This window comes from Lepidochelys kempii, chromosome 11 (assembly GCF_965140285.1).
Source record: "Lepidochelys kempii isolate rLepKem1 chromosome 11, rLepKem1.hap1, whole genome shotgun sequence".
Taxonomy (NCBI): Eukaryota; Metazoa; Chordata; order Testudines; family Cheloniidae; genus Lepidochelys; species Lepidochelys kempii.
This window is the reverse complement of record NC_136390.1, coordinates 11,348,486-11,369,690: the sequence shown is the minus strand read 5'-3', so window position 1 is coordinate 11,369,690 and position 21,205 is coordinate 11,348,486. Positions and strand designations below refer to the sequence as shown.

Sequence of the window (21,205 nt, the reverse complement as noted above, 5' to 3'; positions counted from 1 at the left end):
GATTTTTTTTTCAAATTAGTGGAATTATAGAAGAAAATGTCTTTAAAAGAATAGATCTCTCCCTACCCATTTGCGGGAGTAATACAGTTTCTACTTTGGACAAAAAAGACTTCATTAGAAGAAACATCTAGATTGCTTTAAAAGGGCTGGTACACTTAAGCAATCTGAATTTTTCTGTTCCAGTGAGGGTTTGACAACATTTTTTATTAAATAATAGTGGTAACTGTACAAACCCTTCCTGAATGAAACAATTGCTTAACTTTTAGCTTAATTTAGTATAAGTACAGTAGTTGCTTACAGGTTATAAAGCTGGTCCCTAATTTGAGTATCTGGTAATTTTATAGAATAAATTATTTGTATTCTGATAAGACCCTGCAGTATATTAGATATTGGACATGTGCACATGAAGGCAAAGTCCCTGCACTTAAAAAAGTTACTAGAAATTAGTTATCAGGAGGCTGATAATGTTTGGATTGTCACCAGCCACTTGATCAAGATAGCTGACTTTGTCTGACTTTCTGTCCTGAGTTGAGGAATATCCTTCTTCAGAAAACAAGCTTTTCTTTATTTTAGTAAAAATTACAATTTCTAATACCTGTTACCATGAATAGATACATTATTTCTTAACAGTATGTTAGTGTTCAGTTCTTTTAAACATGTAATTATTATTCAACAGAATTATTTTCCAGTGTCATTCCTCTGTAAAGCAAAAGGGAAGTATTTTTCACAAGCTTATTACACTTTGTACATAAGAATTATCTAGCCCAAACTGGGATTTAACAGTTTATTATCATAAATCACTGGATTATATTTAACCAATGCTGATAATTTCAGGAAAAGTGATTGCAGTTATAAACTAGTAACATTAATAACTCTCCCAGATTAACATAATTTTCTGCTGTTACCCCAAGGTGATCAAACACTCAATTGCTCTCTCTCCAAAATAATCTGCACTCATTTTAAAAATGATCCTTGTTAGTTGGAAAATTTAAAGTGAAACAGGATTTTCTTTCAGAAGTATTCATAAGGATTTATAATTCTTTCACTCCTCTTTTCTGCAATCTCTTATAAAGGCTGGTCTTTATATAATCTCAAAGCAATAAGTGTTGATTTATAAATTAAACCGTTTTGCTTAGGTGTCCAATACAAAACATCAGCACTATACTATTTGTGCTTGTTCCCCCAGGCTTCTCAAACCAGACCGATCTATAAATGGCTGCTGATAGCAGTATTCACAGTTCTTCTCAAAATGTCTCTTGGATGATCTCCAGCATGTCCTGATTTATCCCAGTTTCTCTTCATTGTGCTTAGGGGACACTCCCAGTACTCTACATCCACTGCAGCCTTTTTGCAGATAGCATCTAATTGTACTTTCTGGACTCGTATTGCATTTTGCCCTGGAGCTCCTTTCACAGAACTATATGTTGTCAAATAGTATTTATTGAATTTGAGTTGAAAGTTCAGTTTAATAGTTTATGGCAATCTGGGGATTACATGGAACACTTCCTTGGAAAAACTTTAGACTTGATTGGTCAGATGTCACGCTTGCCTTTCTCCCCGAGATTCTTCTGTCTTATGGAGCTTGCCTGCCTTAGAGTTCAGCCATGCTATGAAGTTGATTACTGTAAACTGGCTTCCAATTCCACTGAGCCGCACACTGCTTTCCCTCCAGTCTCCGAGTTTTGTGTGTGTTTAGCAACTATTCCTGTTGGTCAGATCAAATTCCCTTGCTATGTTCTTAGCTGTCTTCAGCAGGGCTTTTTTGGTGCACTTTACATCACTCTTAAAGAATCAGTTGTGGGCTTGTCTGTTTTGTTACAACTAATTTCAGTTCATCATTCATTAAATCCAGCTGAGACCATCATATGGATTCTGAAAGTTCACACAGTGGAAAGTACATCCCATGATTGCATCTTATGAGATTTTCAGCAGAGTGATTGCTACTAGCAGAATGCTCAAATGCCAAGTTATATACTGAATTACTTGCAAATATTTGACTTGTGTATGGTAAGAACTGTCTTATCCTGTGTGCCTTCAGAAATCATTGCATTGTTCTTTTTCAAGTTTTAATTCACTCTTTCAGCAGTGTCAGGATTTCAATGATTTCATTTGTTACCAACAAGTTTTTATTTGAAATTTTGAAATTTGCAAATTGTGTGGTGGTTTTCCTTGGTGAATCTGTATTAATTTTGACCATTCTAATGTGTTTGAGCTTTCAGTCTCCTTAGTTCACGTTACTCCACAAGTCCCATAAACTTATTAGTCCACAATAAAATTTTTCAGCTCTCTGTTTAAGACACTGTTAGTGTAATGTCCCAAAATATTTTCAGTGAACACAATGGCATAGTTCTGCCTTCACAAGCAGTGTTTTCACTAATAGCTTCAACTATATCCTTGGCTGTCTTTTTTCCCTTTGACATCTGGAAACCTTTTAGGGTATGTCTACACTGCAATTAAAAACCCACTGCTGACCTGTGCCAGCTGACTTCGGCTTGTGGGGCTCAGGCTAAGGGACTGTTTAATTGAGGTATTGTCCTTTGGGCTTGGGCTGGAGCTGGCTCTAGGAACCTGCAGGGTGGGAGGTGAGCTGAAGAAGAGCTCTGAGTAAGCTCAAAAGCTTCTCTCTCTCACCTACAGAAGTTGGTCCAATAAAAGATATCCTGGGACCAACACCGCTCCAACAACACTGCATATTATATATGGAAAAAGTTGATGGCACTCATTAACACCTTCCAACATAAGACCCTTTAATATCTCATTTCTGCCCATCCTCCCAATAAATATTAACCCTGAATGATTTATCTCCCAGACAGAAAAAAATAATAATGGTGGGTTGAGGAGGGAGAATGGGGAGACCCTGAAATGGGGGAAGGGGGGAAATGTGAACATAAACAGAGCCACTTGCATGTGGCAGAAGTGGGATGGGGGTACACAGCCCCTTGGATGAAGGAGAGGTGAAGGGGTAAAGGGAGTTCTTGAAATAGAGGGGATTGAGAAGGTGGCACAAAGGGAGCTGGTAGGGGTGGATTGGAGGAATGCACGGAGTCTGTGGTATGTTCATTGAGCTCAGCCTACAGAAAGCGTGTAAGGTTTGTTTGTAAGGTATTTGATAACTCTGGTGATAGGCATCCTGGAATGGATACGTTAGAATAGAGGGTAAAGTTGTGTCTGTCAGGAAGCTTCATAGGCAATGTCTCTATACTACCACTTAGGTCGGCAAAACGTATGTCGCTCAGGGGTGAGAAAAGAACACACCCCTAAACGATATAAGTTTCGCCTGCATAAGTGCTGGTGTGGACAGCACTATGTCAACGGGAGACGCTCTCCTGCCAGCATAGCTATGGTCGCTCGTTGAGGCAGTTAAGACATCTCTGAGAATTTAATACAGTAGAACCTCAATATTTACAAACACCAGTCTTATGAATGATCTGTTATAGGAATCATATTTCCCATTTGAGGGAAGGGGGGGACACACAACAAAAGTGAAGACTGAAGAACAAGTCAACATCCCTTCACATTCTGATACCTTCAGTGCATTGGCAATCACTTTGCAGTCATTTGAAGGACAAGGAGAAAGTGATGCAGTGCATCAGACTGAAATTATTTATGTGCTGTTCCTACTGTAACTAAGATGTTTCATTTTTAAAAACTCAATCCCTAAGTAGTTCATAAAATAGGGGTTTTATTGTACCAATGTCAGTTGAGTGTTTTGCAATGTGATCACTCACTTGAGCTAGGCTGGTGGGATCGGTGCATTAGTGGCTATTTGCCCCACTTCTGCCAACCGCCATGTCTGTGTGCTGCAGAGTGCGCGCGCCAACAAGACACAGCGCTTCTCACTCCACAGTGTGCACACACTGCAGCGGGGGCACCAGGAGCAGGCACATTCCACTGCCGGCACTGCTCTAAACCCCATGGGCAGGAGACGGCAGCAGTGGCTGCTAACTCAGGTTCGGAGAAAAGGGTCGAGTTGGGTTCAAAAATGACTTGACCCTCGTTGTGTCAGGTCGGGTGGGCTCAGATCCAGTTTGGGTCCAAGTCAGGCCTAGTCTTATGAACAACAGCGAGGTAAAAGAGAGAGTCTGTCGCATTTGGTATATGGATATGGCCTTGTGGTAGAGCACTTGCTCTGTGTGGCACTGCAGCACCTTTGCCTCAGTCTGCCCAAGGGAGTCTTCAGCACACTTTGGTGATGGATATGGGTTAGCTGTCTGGCTAAGTCACTGAGAATTCAAACCCTTCTAGAATAACTGCCTCCCCAAGCCCAAGTCCAACATAAACACAGACTAAAGGAATTTTCATCCCTGCTTGGCTCAGCTTTCAACCCCTTTCTTTCAGGCCTTAATGGTCCCAACAGGTCCTGGTAACAAATCAAACTAACAGTCTGTGTCACGCCTCCCTTCCCCTCCCCTCAAGGAGACTCTGGCAGACAAGTCTTCAGATGGCTCTTGGCCCACCCATGTTTCTTACACAACATGGGAACTGCTAGTCTCTTTTTTTTTTTCCCGGTCAGTCCCAAACTGAGCTGGTTCTTTCCTATTAACTACTCCCTGCAAGCCTGACAGCTCTTGCAGGTGAAGTGGGCTGAGCTGATTGAGCCCACAGCAGCTTGTTAACCCTTCCTGGACTGAATGGGATTTGTATAACCTATCAGGCTCCTAAATGACTAGGCAAACTATAGGGCTTTTTCAACCCTTTTTCTGTGTATTTTGAGCTACACAGGAGTTCTGTCAGACTGCATTTCAGAAATCTACCTACCATTAATACATGGATAACATTGAAAAGTGCCATGCCTCAGTTATTTTTCTTTCCTTAGATTGGGTGCCTTGGTTCTTTTCATCACTCCTACTACTTTGTAATGCCTGAATTAGCTTTTTTGAGGTCTGTACTGCATGTCTGATGAAAAATCTAATTCTTGTGAAATTCTTTTTTTTTTTTTTTTTTGTCAGTTCCTTCTGAACCTTTCCACATGCTTGCCTCTCGTTTCTTTTTCTAGTTCCTCACCAGTCTTTATTCATCTCCAAAGCACTTCTGGTGCTAGATGTTTGCAGTAATTTGTGTTCAGTTAACATAAGAAAAGGCATACTGGGTCAGACCAATCATCCATTGAATCTAGTATTCTGTCTTCCAACAGTGACCAATGAGCTCTCCTGCCGGCAAAATGAAACCATTCCCAAAGAGCAGCAGTAACGCATCTCCTACTGACAAAGTGCTGTCCATACCAGTTTTTCATCAGTAAAACTTTTGTTGGTCAAGGGTATGTTTTTTTTCACACCCCTAACTGACAAAAGTTTTACCAACAAAAGTGCAGTGTACACACAGCCTTGCTCACCCAGTTTGTTCCTTGGGTATTAAGGTCTGTGCCATACTCTTTGCAGCAAGACAGATTATTTCTTATTTGTATTAGGATAGTGCCTAAAGTCCCAATCAAGGCATCCCATTAGTACAAACACATCATGAATACAGTCCCTGCCCTGAAAATTTTGCAGTCTAAATTAAAGTTCATGCTCCTGTGTTCTAAAAGTTCAGCTTTACTGCAGTTTTGCTAAATAACATTGTGCTTTAGTAAATCTCTCTTTCTCCAAAATAGTAAAACTGAGTGTATTTATCAGTCCTAAAATATCTTTCAGGCATTGTTCCCTCTTCTGTTGTCCTGACTGCTTTCCAAGTGATGTCAAGGGTCTTCCTGACATGGGCTGTAACACACAGTGTAAAGGAGGTAAGTTTAAGCTACAGGAGAGAGAATGAAAGGGTAATGAGAAGGTGCTACAAAGACGCATCAGTCACTTTTCTTTAATTTTAAATATGTTCTTCTCTGCTGCCCCACATCTGAGTGGTTTATATGAGAGCTCTATACACCACAAAAAATATATTTGACTACAGTTTACATGGTATTTACATGTTACACGTTGGTGTTTTCTTTGATCACTTCTCTGTCTTCCCATGCTTAGTTTGAGTCTTACATTTTTGACACAATAATTCCACCTGTATTCAGAATATTTAGGCAAATGAAATGATGGGAAAGGGTTAATTTCTGGTATTTCACTTTACTTGTGGTGGCACTCTATATAGAGGTGATAATCAGAATGAAATAACTTGCTTCTGTTCCAAATACTATTGGATCTCATTGGTCAGAAGCATCCCAATTCTGGCCCACAACCATGACCACCATCTTGGACTTTAGGTTTTTTTGATAGCTGAAATAAGCTCTTTTACTTCCAAAATTACCATTACACCACTGGTCTGGAGTTTGATGGGGGCTAGAAGGGGTGTAATATTAAGTTTTCTAGTTATCCAACAGTAGATTCTTCTGGAAAATTCCTGTAAATAGGTGATGATTCTAGAAGAGCCAGTGAGGGATTGTCACTATGTCTTCAATTGCGATTCCCCCTTTAAATTTGTAATTTCCATTTACTAAACTTACTGTCCTAAACCCAAGATCCCACTTTTTCAGTATATCGTTTTGAACTGGGCAATGCCAAACCATTGTTACCTGAATCTTGCTACTATATCGTATTCCTTTCTACTGTGTGTCTGATCCTGCTTTTATTAAATGTAATAGTAAAATTAACTTTTGTTTTGAGTTGGAATAGGATTAAGAATTGTAGGTGTCTTTGCATTAAGCTTGCAATGTTTTCCTGAACGATATTTCTAATATTCTGTTCTTTTTACTGAGGATGGAATATTTTTCAGATAATTTGTTACATTTAAGAATCATAGAATATCAGGGCTGGAAGGGACCTCAGGAGGCCATCTAATCCAACCCCCTGCTCAAAGCAGGACCAATCCCCAATTTTTGCCCAGGTCCCTAAATGGCCCCCTCAAGGATTGAACTCACAACCCTGGGTTTAGCAGGCCAATGCTTAAACCACTGAGCTATCCTTAAGAGAATATTCCTTTTATCATAATTAGTGTATATTACAATAGGTCCCGAAAGTATGTACAAAACAAGTGGAGGAAAAGAATATGATATACAAGCAAGGTGATCAAGATAGTGATTAGCACATATTTTATTGGAATCATGATTTTGCAGATTTTCTAATAATCCTTTCCACTAGTTCATTTGATAAGCAAAATAATATTTAAACATTTTTCTTAATAAAATCCAAAACACCTATGTGAAAACATCTGCTCTTCCTCTGACAGATGTATCTGTGGGATGCAAGTATAGTAATGTTCCAGTCCCTGTTGACTCCAGCAAAAAAATAGCACCAGAAATGGCTGCCAGATTTCAAACAAGCAAAATGGGATTCTGAGACTTCAATTAGGAGCAAAGAATTAATGTTTATATTTAGATGTATCTTAAGATACGTCTACACACCACAAGTGAAAATATTATTGTTAGTTCTATAGTGCCATTGGGATGCATGGTGCCTTGTAAACAAGAATAATTATATAGAAATTATCCACATTGGAGAATTTCTTCATTATCTTGGCACTAAAATATTAAGGATTAGATTGCCTAGACTACTTTTTTAATATCCCCAAAGGTAGGGTGAGGATAGTGAAGATTCATATGGGATGCTGGCTTCAGGCATTGTAGTTAAACTACCCTGAGACAGTGACTAAAAGAAAGTGGTAGCAGGTCAGGTGAGGAGATGATCTATGGACACCAGATCCCAGATAGACATGGTGCTGTAATGTCTGGTATTTAGCGTCATGAGTGTTCATGCATCCAATGAAGTGAGCTGTAGCTCACAAAAGCTTATGCTCAAATACATTTGTTAGTCTCTAAGGTGCCACAAGTACTCCTTTTCTTTTTATGAGTGTTCTGCTTTTTCTAAAGGGCTGTCTGCACAAGTGATCTCCTTGATGAAGTCCAGGATTAAATTTACGCACCTTTATGGATTTTGTAAGACATAATATGTATATGCATGATGAGGTTTTTTAAATAAACTTCAATTTTGCTGTTGAATTTCTTGAGTTAGAAGCATTTAATATCCTGCTTTTCAGAGTGCTTGCAGATATGATAGATTCTTCGAAAGAAGAAACATCAGTACTACATTCTTCCTCTTTACATTGACCATCTAGAAACTTATTCTGATATGATCTGAAGCATGAATCTTGCTGTTAACACGTTTGTGCTTCTCATGATTTTGTTGGGTTGGTGCTGTCATGTTTATAGATATATTAACTTATAGCTGCATGATAGACTTCTGTTAAGCTTTGTATGATGATATATGGCGAGGAGGGGAGAGATTAGCTTATTTTCTTTGCGTCAGATAGGACTGGCAGTTGTTAGCTTTATAGAGAAAGTCCAGCATGTGGTGCAATATTTGCTCTCCAACAGTGATTTGTGAAGTTTCGTTACACCCTGAGTTGAGTGTGCTTGGCCTCTGTTGTTTGGTGTGTGCCAATATTGTGGTTCCAAAGAAAAAAGGGAAAGAGAGTGGTTAAAGCAAAACACTGGTCAAAAAAAAGTGTAAGGGTAATAATGGGGAGCCTTCCAGTTCCATGTCATATATTTGAATCTATGTAGAGCCGTAGAACCATGCTATCATGTGATGGCTTTTTGGTTGCCCATTTGAAATGCAACTTGATGATTTTTCTCCAGTTCCAGTGGAAAGGTGTTCATATCAGTATTGGCACCCTTATTAGTGATCTCATCAGAAAGGTCAGGAATTGATGACATGAAGACCAATATATATTTTATTTTTAGAGGTGGTATTTCGAAAACAGAATAGAATTCTATTGGATCCTTGCAATCTCTGTCTGTCTTTTATAGTATCTTGGGTGGGTAAGTGGAAGATATCAGGTTCCGAGTCTGTGACATCTTTCACCAGCAATCAAGTATACTAAAAATTACTTGAAAAGAAAGACTGCCAATTGAATAGGTTAATATCCTATTTATTATATTATTATCATTGGGACTGCAAGAGCTTTTATCAGGGCTGATAAAATAAGAAAAAGCCCACACTAAAAAGATCAAAACTCTCAATGACAAAACGCTGTAGGCCTGTAGACCATTATTTACATTGATGTAATAATACTTGCACTGACATAAAACTGGAGTAACACAAAACACTGGAGCAACTCATGTATCAGGCCCTGTATATCTATTTGGAACCCCACATTTTCTTTGTAAAGATAATAAAACAGGATTGGAAATTACCCTTATAATTAACATTTGTATAATGTTTCCTTTCTAAACACCCACCCATTTTCAATCCTCTATCACTTCCCAAAATATTCACATTGTGGACTGAAATTTTCCAGAAAGGCTTTCTGCTCAAAGATTATTCTTGGTTTTTAAACTTTGAGCAAAACAATTCAGCCATTTTGAGTATAAGAGAACCTTTTTACACATCATAAAAATCAAAAAGCATGAAGAACTCCCTTTTTCTTCTTCGCCCCCAACCTTAGGACATCTTTCATGCGTATGCATGAGGGAAAACAATTAAGGTTGGATAAATGACCTTATTTTGTCATATTTCTTGGATTCTGAACGTTAACTTTACATCCCAGCATAGTCTTTTTTTGTTTTGACTAATATAAAGATTGTCTCCTACTTGTAATTGTGCGGGTAAGCTAAAATAAATCCAAGACCTTTATTGGTAATAAATCAATTTGAAATAGCTTTTAACAGCAATTTATATCTGTGGTCTGAACAGCTTAGTTAAGAAGCTTGTTAAATCATCAGTCATATTAAGAGTATGTAATATACTTTGAACAAATATCTAGGACTGCATTCCAAAGCCTACAGGAAGAAACAGGTATTTTAAAAATTAAAATTAAAAAGAGGAGTATTAATGAGTGCAAATGACTTTTGAGGATGGCAATAGGCTGCTGGGTTTGTAAAGACTTGCTGTCCCTTTTTTGTGCTCCCCTGGATTATTTCCTTTTAAGGAAAGTAGAGGGGATGATACTTTTGCGGAATTAATCGTAGCTGTGTCTAATCGAATAAGACTCTTGAGATATTGTTTAGTAAATCAAGCCCTTGAGGTTTGGTAATGTGCCTCTTGGACAAATTCAAATGTCTAATTCAGTTAAAGTGTCCAAAAACGCAGAACGAGGAGTTCTAGCTATGATAAATAGATTTCCAGTATATCTGTCAGTAAGTAACTGGTACCTAATTCTTTGTGGTGATATAAAGAACTATCTTAGCCAAAAACGATGAAGAAAATGAATACTTAATCTGTGGCTTTGCTGCAAAGAAAAGACTGTTGGTTGAGAACAGTTTTAAAACGGTTCAGGCATGCCTTCTGCTGAACTGGCTTTTAGCATTCTTTGACCAACAGGTGTGGACTCTGGTTTGAACACAGTTCTAAGACATCATCCACATTGGTTGGTAAAATGGTCTTAGCAATGATTGGTAGAGCAGGGTTTCATGTTTCCATATACAGCTGTTCTTGGTGTAGACTGGGAATGAGAGGACTATGACTTCAGAAATCAATGGCAACAGAAAAGTTATACCATAGAATTAGATCAGAGCTATCTAGGTTCTTTTCCCCCACTTATGGCAGTATATTTAATTGCCCACTCCTAGTACCAGTTTCTTGGCACCCTTCCCCCATACTCCCACCATTTTATGCTCCTCAAGTGATAATTGATGTCCCACATCCACAGTAATCCACTCCTCCTCCTTGATTCAAGGGACAGAGATCAGAACAGCATGTGAATCTTAACTTTCATCAGGGTACATCCTTTTCCCAACACGAAATAAATAGGCGGACTTGAACTCACCAAATGCTGCTCCTGATTTGACCAGAAGGGGCAGCTATGGAATGCTTTGAAACTGCCTGTCCCTGGAAATAGGAGTAGTCTGAAATACTATTACAAGCAACATGATCATGAATAATAGCAAAATGTTTTCTAGAGTTGCTGTTTTTTCTTATGTAATGCTATCTGTGTTTGCAGTCTGAGTGTAATAAAATAACATCTTCTTTTATGTGTTGTCCCATGAGTTTTTGACAAGTGAACATATGATCAGCCCTATAATGCGAGCAAACATTTCCCCTATGCCCATATATTTTCTTGTTCCTCTTTTTGTGTGTGTGCATGTACTTTACCCAGGGTGAATTGTGTGTGTACCACCCACACCTACTGACTTCCTTTTCCTCTTTTAAGAGTTGGAGAAAAAAGGAAAATATGCACGTACCAGTTGGTGAGCTGTTTTGCTTTTGTTGTTCTACAGTCTAGTGAAATTGGGCTCACGGTGTTCACTAACAGCAGAGAAAATTCATGACATTTTTCTCCTGGAAGAAAACTGTACATAAAAATGTTTGCTGAAATAAGCTATGTATTAGAGCTTTTTCCCATTTGTAATGCAGTTTTGTGGCCACATAAGCTGCCCCATTATTGCTGTCCCTTTTTGAATTTGTGCTTCCAAATCTAAGCTTTCTTTTAAAAAAAAATTATTGTTGTGAAAATACATTTCAAAATGTGAACTGAGTGAAATTGATGCAGTGATGTCTTTCTGAAACAGTATGTCTTAGAAGAGCAAAATGGCCCATTCTTCTTGTATATTTCAATGTATTTACAGTTAAACCTAATGATGCTTTAAATATCAATGTTAACAATTTCACTGCTCCTAATTTTAGCAGAAATTACACTGGATGTAGTAGCAGAAATTGGGACAAGGTGCAGTGAGGCAGATAGTTGTCAAGTTTACTGAGGTAGCTAATGAATCCTCTCCCCCACACACACAGACACACACAGGTTGGGGGCAGGAGGGAAAAGGAGATAAATCTTTTTTTGCAGTGCCAAAAGTTTCAGCTTTCTCATTAATGCACAAAACTAAAATAGAATCCCATGCCTTCCTGGGTGCCAAAAGCTCTATTTTCTCAGATGAGGCTATCAACCTCCAATTTCCCGCCTGACAACTTCAGTAGTGCAGTTAATGCTTTTTATTACACTACGTGCATCGTGCTGAAAACGAAATATTTAGGGCAGTGTAAATCTATTTATATGGCTCCTATCACCATAGTGAATGAGCACCTCACCATTTTTAATGTATTTATCTTCACAACAGACATGTGAGGTAGGGAAGTATTATTGTCCCCATTGTATAGATGGGGAACTGAGGCACGGAGAGGCTAAGTGATTTGCCCAGTCAATAGACCATCCTCCCTCTCCTAACTGAACCTAAGAGACTCTCCCCCCTCCCCCGAGGTTGGGGAGGTGATAAGGGATGGGTACAAGCCCGGGGATTCAGGCAGTGCAAAATTATTCCATGGGGCTTTTGCACATCATTTAGGCCTAAGGTGTTGCATAGGATGGTGGGGCCATCAGTGTAGCTCATAGTGATAAGAGGTAGGTTTCCATACTTTTAAATTATATTTTCTATTTTTCTTCAGAATTTTTCACTATTGGGAGAGTATTTAGAATTAACAAGGAAAACTTACTAAAGCACCATGTTCATCTTCAAGTGAATCTTTGAATCAAATCAAGTGAATTTGTTAGTCTCTAAGGTGCCACAAGTACTCCTTTTAGTTTTGCCAATACAGACGAACATGGCTGCTACTCTGAAACAAGTGAATCTTTGGAACTCACTTTCTTAAATAAAAGCAATAAAACAAGGTGTAAGGGTGGATTATTTTGAGAACTATTTCTTGTCATGTGAGTAGTTAACAATTTATAATTTCTGAAGTTGTTGTACTGTATCTTTTCTTCCTCTCTTTAATAGGTACAGAACGAAGATAGTGTCCTCTTATTTGTTGTTGCCTGGACGATCACTGAAATTATCCGTTACTCCTTTTATACATTTAGCTTATTAAACCACCTCCCTTACCTCATCAAATGGGCCAGGTAAGATGCATAAAAGGAAGGTTGACCTTTGCTGATATTTTACTGACTTGACAGGAAAGTTTATATAACCACACAGAAAATTAGTCTAATGAGCATGGAAAATAATTGTTGGACGCATTTTTGATTATTAGCTGACAGTAACCACCTCATAGCCACAAGCGGATATGTCTCCATGTCCAGCTGTTGCTCCCCTCAGGCAATTTGTGTGCTTAAAATCTGTTAAATAGAAGTTGACATTAATGATCTTTAATTTCTCCCAACTGGAGACTTCATATCCAAAGTGATTATGAAAGAAATAAAAATTCTTGTTATACACTTAGTTTGATTTTTTTTTTTTTTTGGTGACCAGTGATACAAGTGTCAGATATTATATTTGCTTTTTTCCATAATCAGTGGTCTGTAGTGAATTGATGTACTAATTTTCTATACTAGCTCAGAAGAACAATAAGAGGGTTGTAATCCAATAGATCAGACTGATTACTTTGCAGTGAGAATCAAATGTGGACTTTTTTGGTTGCTCAGCAGTGCATAGTGAATATGAATACCAGTGTTAAGATTCTAGCTAAATGGGAGCATGGAAATTTAAGAACACTGTCAACTCAAAATCTAGCAATAAAAAATAATTTTTTGAGGTACTATGCTTGCTTCTGAGTCCTCCTGCCAAATTATATAGTTTTAAAGTAATTTTCTTTTTGTATGGGTCTTTCACACAGTAGTGAGGAAAGAACATAAAGAAATCTCAGTCAGCCTGTTACAAGTTTCTCTGTTATCCTTTAATAAACTAATTTTGGTAGCTGAACATCAGTGATATAATAAATGTGTCAAATGTCTTTGTCTTACAACAGGCTCCTATGTTATCTATGCTACAAGTATCTCTATTTTAAAGGAACATGACAATTTAAAAGAAAAGGAGTACTTGTGGCACCTTAGAGACTAACCAATTTATTTGAGCATAAGCTTCCGTGAGCTACAGCTCACTTCATCGGATGAATGCAGTGGAAAATACAGTGGGGAGATTTTATATACACAGAGAACATGAAATGATGGGTGTTACCATACACACTGTAACGAGAGTGATCAGGTAAGATGAGCTATCTTTGTATCTCGTTACAAAGATAGCTCTTCTTACCTGATCACTCTCGTTACAGTGTGTATGGTAATACCCATCGTTTCATGTTCTCTGTGTATATAAAATCTCCCCACTGTATTTTCAATTGTATTCATCCGATGAAGTGAGCTGTAGCTCACGGAAGCTTATGCTCAAATAAATTGGTTAGTCTCTAAGGTGCCACAAGTACTCCTTTTCTTTTTGCAGATACAGACTAACACGGCTGCTACTCTGAAATATGACAATTTAAAAATCACACTTCTGTCTGAAAATGTTTATTTACTATTGTTATACGTTACCCCCTTTTATAAGATGACTGTAACTGAAAGAGAGGGAAGAAAAAATTTATAGCACTCTGTGTTTTTGTCAGTTTCACTGATTCCCAGTTTTAGACAGTTTCCTTTGTTTGTAAAGATATTTTATATAGCAATAAGGCAAAATGTCTTTGTAAAAGGCAGATGTGATGGAAAATGCTCCAGCTGGCAGTGGCTCAGGGACAGGTGTTGTACCTGAAACTACTTTTAACTCTTTTATAGACAAGATTTCAAGCAGATATGGACTCTTAAGCAAGTTAACTATCAATAGCAGGTGGTTCAGAAATGTGAATTACAATTTTACAGGGTTATACTCAAATATAATTTGCAGCTTATCAAAGGCACTTCTGCATTCAGTCAAATTTGGTCATTGGTTTGAACATTTTACCTTGGCGATAGCAACATACTTTACTGTGCTCTAATCAAATACCAATTAGTACTGAAATAACAAGGCAAATATTAAATTTGTTTGTGGTGACTGAAAAGTGGAGTAACCATAACATAATTTAACAAATAATTTCACTTATAAGAGTTCTGGACTGATTTTTTTTTTTATGCCTTTCCCTAAATGTTTTGTTCTAGGTACACACTGTTCATAGTACTGTATCCAATGGGAGTCTCAGGCGAATTACTCACAATATATGCTGCTTTGCCCTTCGTCAGACAGGCTGGCTTGTATTCCATTAGTTTACCTAACAAATACAATTTTTCCTTTGATTACTATACATTCCTGATCCTGGTTATGATCTCTTATATTCCAAGTAAGTACACCATTGTGTTAGGGTTTTGTGTGAAAACAGTATATGCAAAGCTAACTGAGAAACGGAGTGATTAAACTGTATACATAGCTAGCTAGCTTTACAGGTAGCAACATACTTTTCTGAAAGTTTCTTAAAGAAAAGAGATCAGACAAAAGTAGAACTACAGCAGTCAGTATTTACCAATGTTTACCACATAGTGGTAATGGAGAAACTAGTTTTTTTTATCTATACTTGAAATATAAAATAATTGTTGTATTTTTTGGCAAATATTGACTTTTTAAATGATTTTTTTCTCTGCTGCTCTCTTTCATTTATGGGACTTACTTGTTCTGAACATTTAGTCTATAGTTATAAAAAACAATTTTATTTGTTTATTTTTTGGTTATCTCTTCATGACTTTTCCAGTAGTTAAGTAGATGAGTGGCAGATTTGCTATCCTCACAAAAACTGCAGAGCAGTGCACTTTTGCTCAAACAAAAATAGTCTTTGTGGGGAACACTGTTTTTGTATGCATCAGGGATGCGTCTTTAGCTATCTTGAGGGGGAGAGGCAGTCTGAATCATAATTTAGAAAGATATAATGTAGGTCTTGTTTTTCTTTTGTATGTGGTGTTTTAAAGTAAAAGACCTGTAACCAATACAATTATACATTGAATCTAAAATTCAAAAGAATGTAGTAATAATGCTATTGGTGTCTATTTAGCTATTTCTACAGCTGTTTTTTCTCTGAACTTTTTATTATCTATGTAGCCTTCTAGTCTATGCAGAATGATGCATCGTATCCTAAGTAAGATTTAAACTTGAGCAGTGTTGAATTCTACAATCAGCGCTTATAATCTTCTAAGTAAGGCTTCTTATGAATCTTGATGTCACAAAAGTCATAAACTTTTCCATCTGCTATGAAAACTGCATTTCATTCATTTGTGTCAGAGAATGATATATTTGGCATAGCTCCAAAGAGGCAGAGTAACTTTGGATTTATTTACATAAAAAGAAGGAAAGTCTCACTTTTTCACTTCCATCCATCCACTGGAATAGTTGGATTGTAGTTGATGGAACCAAGTGGGGTGGTGGAAACTGAGCCTTCAAAACAATTTATCTAGATCTCACCCTTAAAATAGCTCAGTTTTGGGGCAGCACTTGCCCCTTCCAATAATATGTTCTGTTTTCAGTGTAGATTCATCAGTGTATTCAGATATGTACAGAATTTTGAACTAATAATCCAACAATGCAAATAGTTTTTTTGATCACCCTGGTAGATAAGCATCAAAACATTCATGACATATGTCTGCTATTGTTCAACTTGTACTAGGTGTCTTCTTGCATAAACTTGTAGCCTTTGGTATTTTGGAAGCACATGAGAATTAAGATTCAGTTGTCAAATCAGTTTATTCAGTTCATTCTTTCTGACCCAACTTCACAAGTCTGCTGTCCCTCCACAAAAGCCCCACACTTTATGGAAGTCTGTCTAAGACTGGAGAAAATAAACGTAGGACCTATGTTTTCCTGACCCAAAACTCCCACTGAAAACTTCGGAAATACTGGGGTTACAATGACAGAAAAATTTTGAAAACTTCTCATTGAAAGTAATACAATTAATTTTCCTTATAATTGCAGCTCCACTTCATGAAAACCTTTAGTTTTGAAATGAAGGTCCTGTCAAATTAGCTTCGGACCAAAATAATTCTCTCATGAAAATCTTGATTGCTCATAATGGATCCTATGCATGACAGACTTCCTGCATTTGTTCAAGTTTCATTGGAATAATTATGCAACAATGTGTTTCTTACTAAGTAATGTATCCCTCAACACTAGTTTCCCTGGAGTGCAGGAGTATAATCTGGAATTCAGTCAGGTGGGAGACAAACTAAAGGGGGACAGGGGAGAGGATTGTGAGAAACAAAGTGAAAGAAGTCGGAGCAGAGAGTGCTGATTTATAAACAACCACCTTGAAACCTTTTTTAGTGCACAATTTAAATAGCCATGGGCTGATCTGTTTTGCATAACAAGATCTTGGAATACACAGTTGACATAATCTAGGCTGACACTAACCTTAACGGGCTCCCATGGTTCACTAGGATGAACTGATCTTGAGCTCATGTTTAGAACTAGTGTTCAGGCTTGTTTAGCTGTTCATATCATATGTGCATGATTTCAGTCTCACATTTTGTTCCCCCATTCTGCAAATACTATAATTTATTGTATAAATACAATCTTACTCCACTCTCTGACCCTCCTTCAGGATCAAAGAAACTGTACCCAATTCATTGTCTTTCTGAGATCTATTTCTCCCCCCCCCCCCCCCCCCGAGCCTTTTCTTCCTATTCTGTGTGTGCAGTTCAGGAACCTTTTCATCCTATGTGTGTGTTCAGCTCCTAGTTAGATATATAGTCTGGCAAACTCACTCTGATGCCAGTGTTCTGCTGTGTAATCTTGACTGTTCCTGCATACCTTGGAGTGAAGATCTACATTGAGGCATGCAGAAAAAGAGTGTAGTAGTTTGTCTTTGAAATAAAAAAGATCATACTGGCAAAAACTGATGCATGGTACTTGAAGTCTGTAGGGACAATAGTGTGCATCATCCACTGCCTCTCTGTTTTTCTCTATGATTTTTGATGAGAACGTGGAAAAGCAATTTATTTTCAAAGAGAGGGGGTTGACCTTGAATGTATGACTGTAAGTATGTCATGTTCAAACACAAACCTGATTTCATACTTTTATTTACATAAGTCTATTTTCTTTTCAGTCTTTCCTCAGTTGTATTTCCACATGCTACATCAGAGGAGAAAGGTACTTTCCTATACTGAAGAACACAAGAAATCTGAATAATTCCAGGTCTTTTTCAGAACTTTTCACACACCAAAATGCTGCAGACTTTCAGTAACCCAGCACATTTATATAAAATAAACCAGGAGTGTAAAAATTAAATAGGAAGTTTAAAAAAAATGTAGAAAGAATAACTAATGTGATGATTTTCTTGAAATTTCACTATGTAAAACACTAGAATATCATTTTCAGCATGCATTGCTATGAGAAATTTATGTGGCTTTGACTTTTTAGCCTTTTATGTTTCTTAAACTGAAGTCTTGTTAGCATATAAATTAATCACTTGACACCTGAAAGTTACAAAATGAGTGATAAGTTGAACCCACTAAGTGCAGTGCTTGAATTGGGATTATATTATTATTGTCATTGCTTTTTAAAAGCGCTTGACTACATGCCAGAAATTGTATGTATTGCTGTAGAGGCAAACTATATTCTCTGGAATGCTCTAAGATTTTGGCTGGGACTCCAGTAACCAAGCAGATTGTTTAAATCTAGCAAGAGAATTTCCTAACTTGAAAGGCAAGTGGGAGGGAGAGCAGGGAAGCAATTATTGAAACTGAAGGGAAATGTGATTCTCTAGGAATTTAAAAAGTACGGTGTCCTACCAGCATATGTTATCTAAAGATTTAACTGTTTATTACCTCAAGCTCTGTTCCAGTATTGTTCCTACAGAGCTGTAATATTGCTCTGAAATATTAAAACTGCCTTGAGTACAGCAGCCTCAGATCACTTTTTTGAAATACATAGGGGGGGAAAAGTGTAATTTTAACTTTTCTGAAATAATTGGGTAAAGCAATGTCATCAGTCATGGACCTGTACAGAGTGACACCAAGACGTGTCACTCGGTTGCTCAGTGTTTTCATCCCTTTATGGCTTTAAATTATCCCCATAACTTCTAACTGTTGTCTACTAGCTCATTTAACCTCTTTTGTTAACACACTTGTAAACAGAGAAGATTCAAATACATTTCTGACTTTCAACTTTAAGAATAAATGTACACAATCACAGTCTAAATATGTTCTATACAGAGCCTTTTTCCAAATTGTGTTTTGCCGCTTGAACTTAAAGATGAATAGGCAACAATTTCAGTGATACTGTTCAATCTAATTTTAATGATGCTAGTAAGCTGAACATTTTTTTTTTAAAAATGTAGTCATTCATAGAGGGGCAGTATTTCCATGAACAGATTTATAGTTACATTTGTTTTAGGTTTTTCTGAAGAAGAAAAAATCTAAATCTTTTCATTACTACTTTTTATTTTTGTTGGCAGTACTGTTCCTTGTTCCATTGAAAAAGTACAGCTGAATTTTATCAGTGCTCAAAATGGTAAAGAGCTTTCGATATGTAAATAGCGAAAGCTTATAATGCAGCAGAAATGATACCATGGCAACACTTGGGAGGGGAGAAAACCTAGAGATAATAGTACTGGTCTGTTTTAGAGAAATATAGCAGTGTGTTTGATTTACTGTACAAAATAATGTAAATGTACGTCTTTATTGACCAATAAATCTCTCCTCCTACCCCCTTCAGATTGGCTATCCAGGTTAATTATAGCCTGTGTTTTCAAATGGAGGAACCCAAATACATACATAGACACATAAATCATAATGGCCTGAGTTTCACAAGTTCTGAACACTCAGAGCTCCCATTTGAAATCAGTGGGAATTCTGGATGCTCAATTCCTTTGAAAACCAAGCCACCTCGATTTAGATGACTAAATATGGAGTTAGGAGTCTAACTTTAGACTCCCATGTCTAAACATTTTGGCCTATGTGAATGATATATGAAATGGGATACGTTAGCTATATTGATGGGAAGGAGGCTTGTACAATAGTTTTAATTAGATGGCTTTGGGTTTGCTAAGAAGCAGAGAGATTGCCACAAATTTTTGAGAATGGAGAGAAGGCTCTGTATAATTACCTATTTAGTTAGATAAGTTTTTATATTTTGGGATTTTATCACTTCTCTACCAATAACACAATACCATATATAAAGGTAATTGATCACATATGTAAATGAACTCCTACATTTTTTTTAAAAAATGGAGCTAGCATTCGCAGATGTGAAAAATACATTGTTTTGGTTATAAGAAATCTCGTCATCAAACAAAAACCTATTCAAGAATTCAGTACTCCACGTTTTCAACATGTAAAATGCATTCCTGCTGTACTTACTCAGACTTAAACTCCTATTTTAGTTGGTAGAAGTTCATCCTGAATAAGGACTGCAGAATCAGGCCCCAAGATATCTTTTTAATAACTGGTTTCTTTGTTCATAATATTAATTTTCTTTTTATAAAATGAGAATGAACATACATTCTGTGAAGTGTGTATCTGTCACTGAAATTTAATTCATTTATGTGAACCTAATAGTGGAGGGTTTCATAGGTACTTTATTTGGTATAATCTAGACAGTTCTTTTTCATAAACTGTTTACTTGACTCACATACTTTCTCCGTTCCACTGGTATCATCAAACTGCTACAGCAGATATCTGCTTCTGCGTTGATGGTTTTCATGATGTGCATAATAGTTTGTAGACAGGTTACTAACTTGTGTCCTACCGTGCTTCTTTATCCAAGTTTGTCATTACTATACATGGAAGAAACACCATGGTCCTTCCTAGTAGACAATGTACACCTGGAAGGAAATTTTGTAGAAATTTTCATAGTATAATTTACAGTAAAATGCAAACTAAAGGTGCAGATAAATTGTAATTTTTCACAATGTGATGCTTCTATCAAAGATTTTTTTTATTTACCAGTGAAGATTGGCATTTGTGTGGACCACTCTGCAAAATCATTTTAAAGTAATCTTTCAAGATACAAATATTCATGAATATACATCAAATCAGGTATATGTTGGTGCATATTGATATAATGAAATTTGGATGAAAACTGTACGTTATATACAGTCGTTTTTGTATTTTTGTATGTTGTGAAGAATAAAATTGTAATTTTATAAGTCTTTGATTTACTAAGATAATTATAAGTTAAATGTATTTTTTTTGTATATGTAGGAACCAGATATTACATGGAGCTCTGAAATACTAAGCTTAGACTTTTTATGCATGTTTGGAAGATATTTCTACCAGATGTTAATGTAGTGAAACAGTTTGTTCACTAAATATTAATTTGTGTTGTTGCATTGTGTAATAAATGGATTCTGTGCTCTTTGCCTGGCTTTGAACTACTGACCAGTGATACTAATTTCTGTAATCCAAATAATAAAATTATGGATGAAATATGGAGTGTTGGTAGTATGTAAGGAAAAAAGCATAAATATATTTGAGTATGCAATAGCAGATGGTTAATGCTTAATAGTTATTGCTGTGTACTGTACACAATATATTTTTTCTTACAGTTTGTAGGAAAATTTTTGGATTCATAACTTTTTGCACTCAGAAGATGGTCTAAACTTAAAATGTAGTAATTAACATTTTATTTTTCAGT

General features: G+C 36.8%; 1 protein-coding gene across 2 annotated transcripts in view; it reads left to right on the top strand.

Moving 5' to 3' along the window:
- The window catches only part of HACD2 (3-hydroxyacyl-CoA dehydratase 2), a 43,877-nt gene extending 22,880 nt beyond the window's left edge, over positions 1 to 20,997 (top strand). For both annotated transcript variants that reach the window (XM_073305125.2, XM_073305126.2), the window contains 4 exons: positions 5,631 to 5,719; positions 12,626 to 12,747; positions 14,752 to 14,930; positions 17,676 to 20,997. In XM_073305125.2, the coding sequence (XP_073161226.1) occupies positions 5,631 to 5,719; positions 12,626 to 12,747; positions 14,752 to 14,930; positions 17,676 to 17,758 (473 nt within the window). In that variant the 3' untranslated portion in view covers positions 17,759 to 20,997. The remainder of the gene's footprint in view (positions 1 to 5,630; positions 5,720 to 12,625; positions 12,748 to 14,751; positions 14,931 to 17,675) is intronic.
- Positions 20,998 to 21,205: the final 208 nt, after the last annotated feature.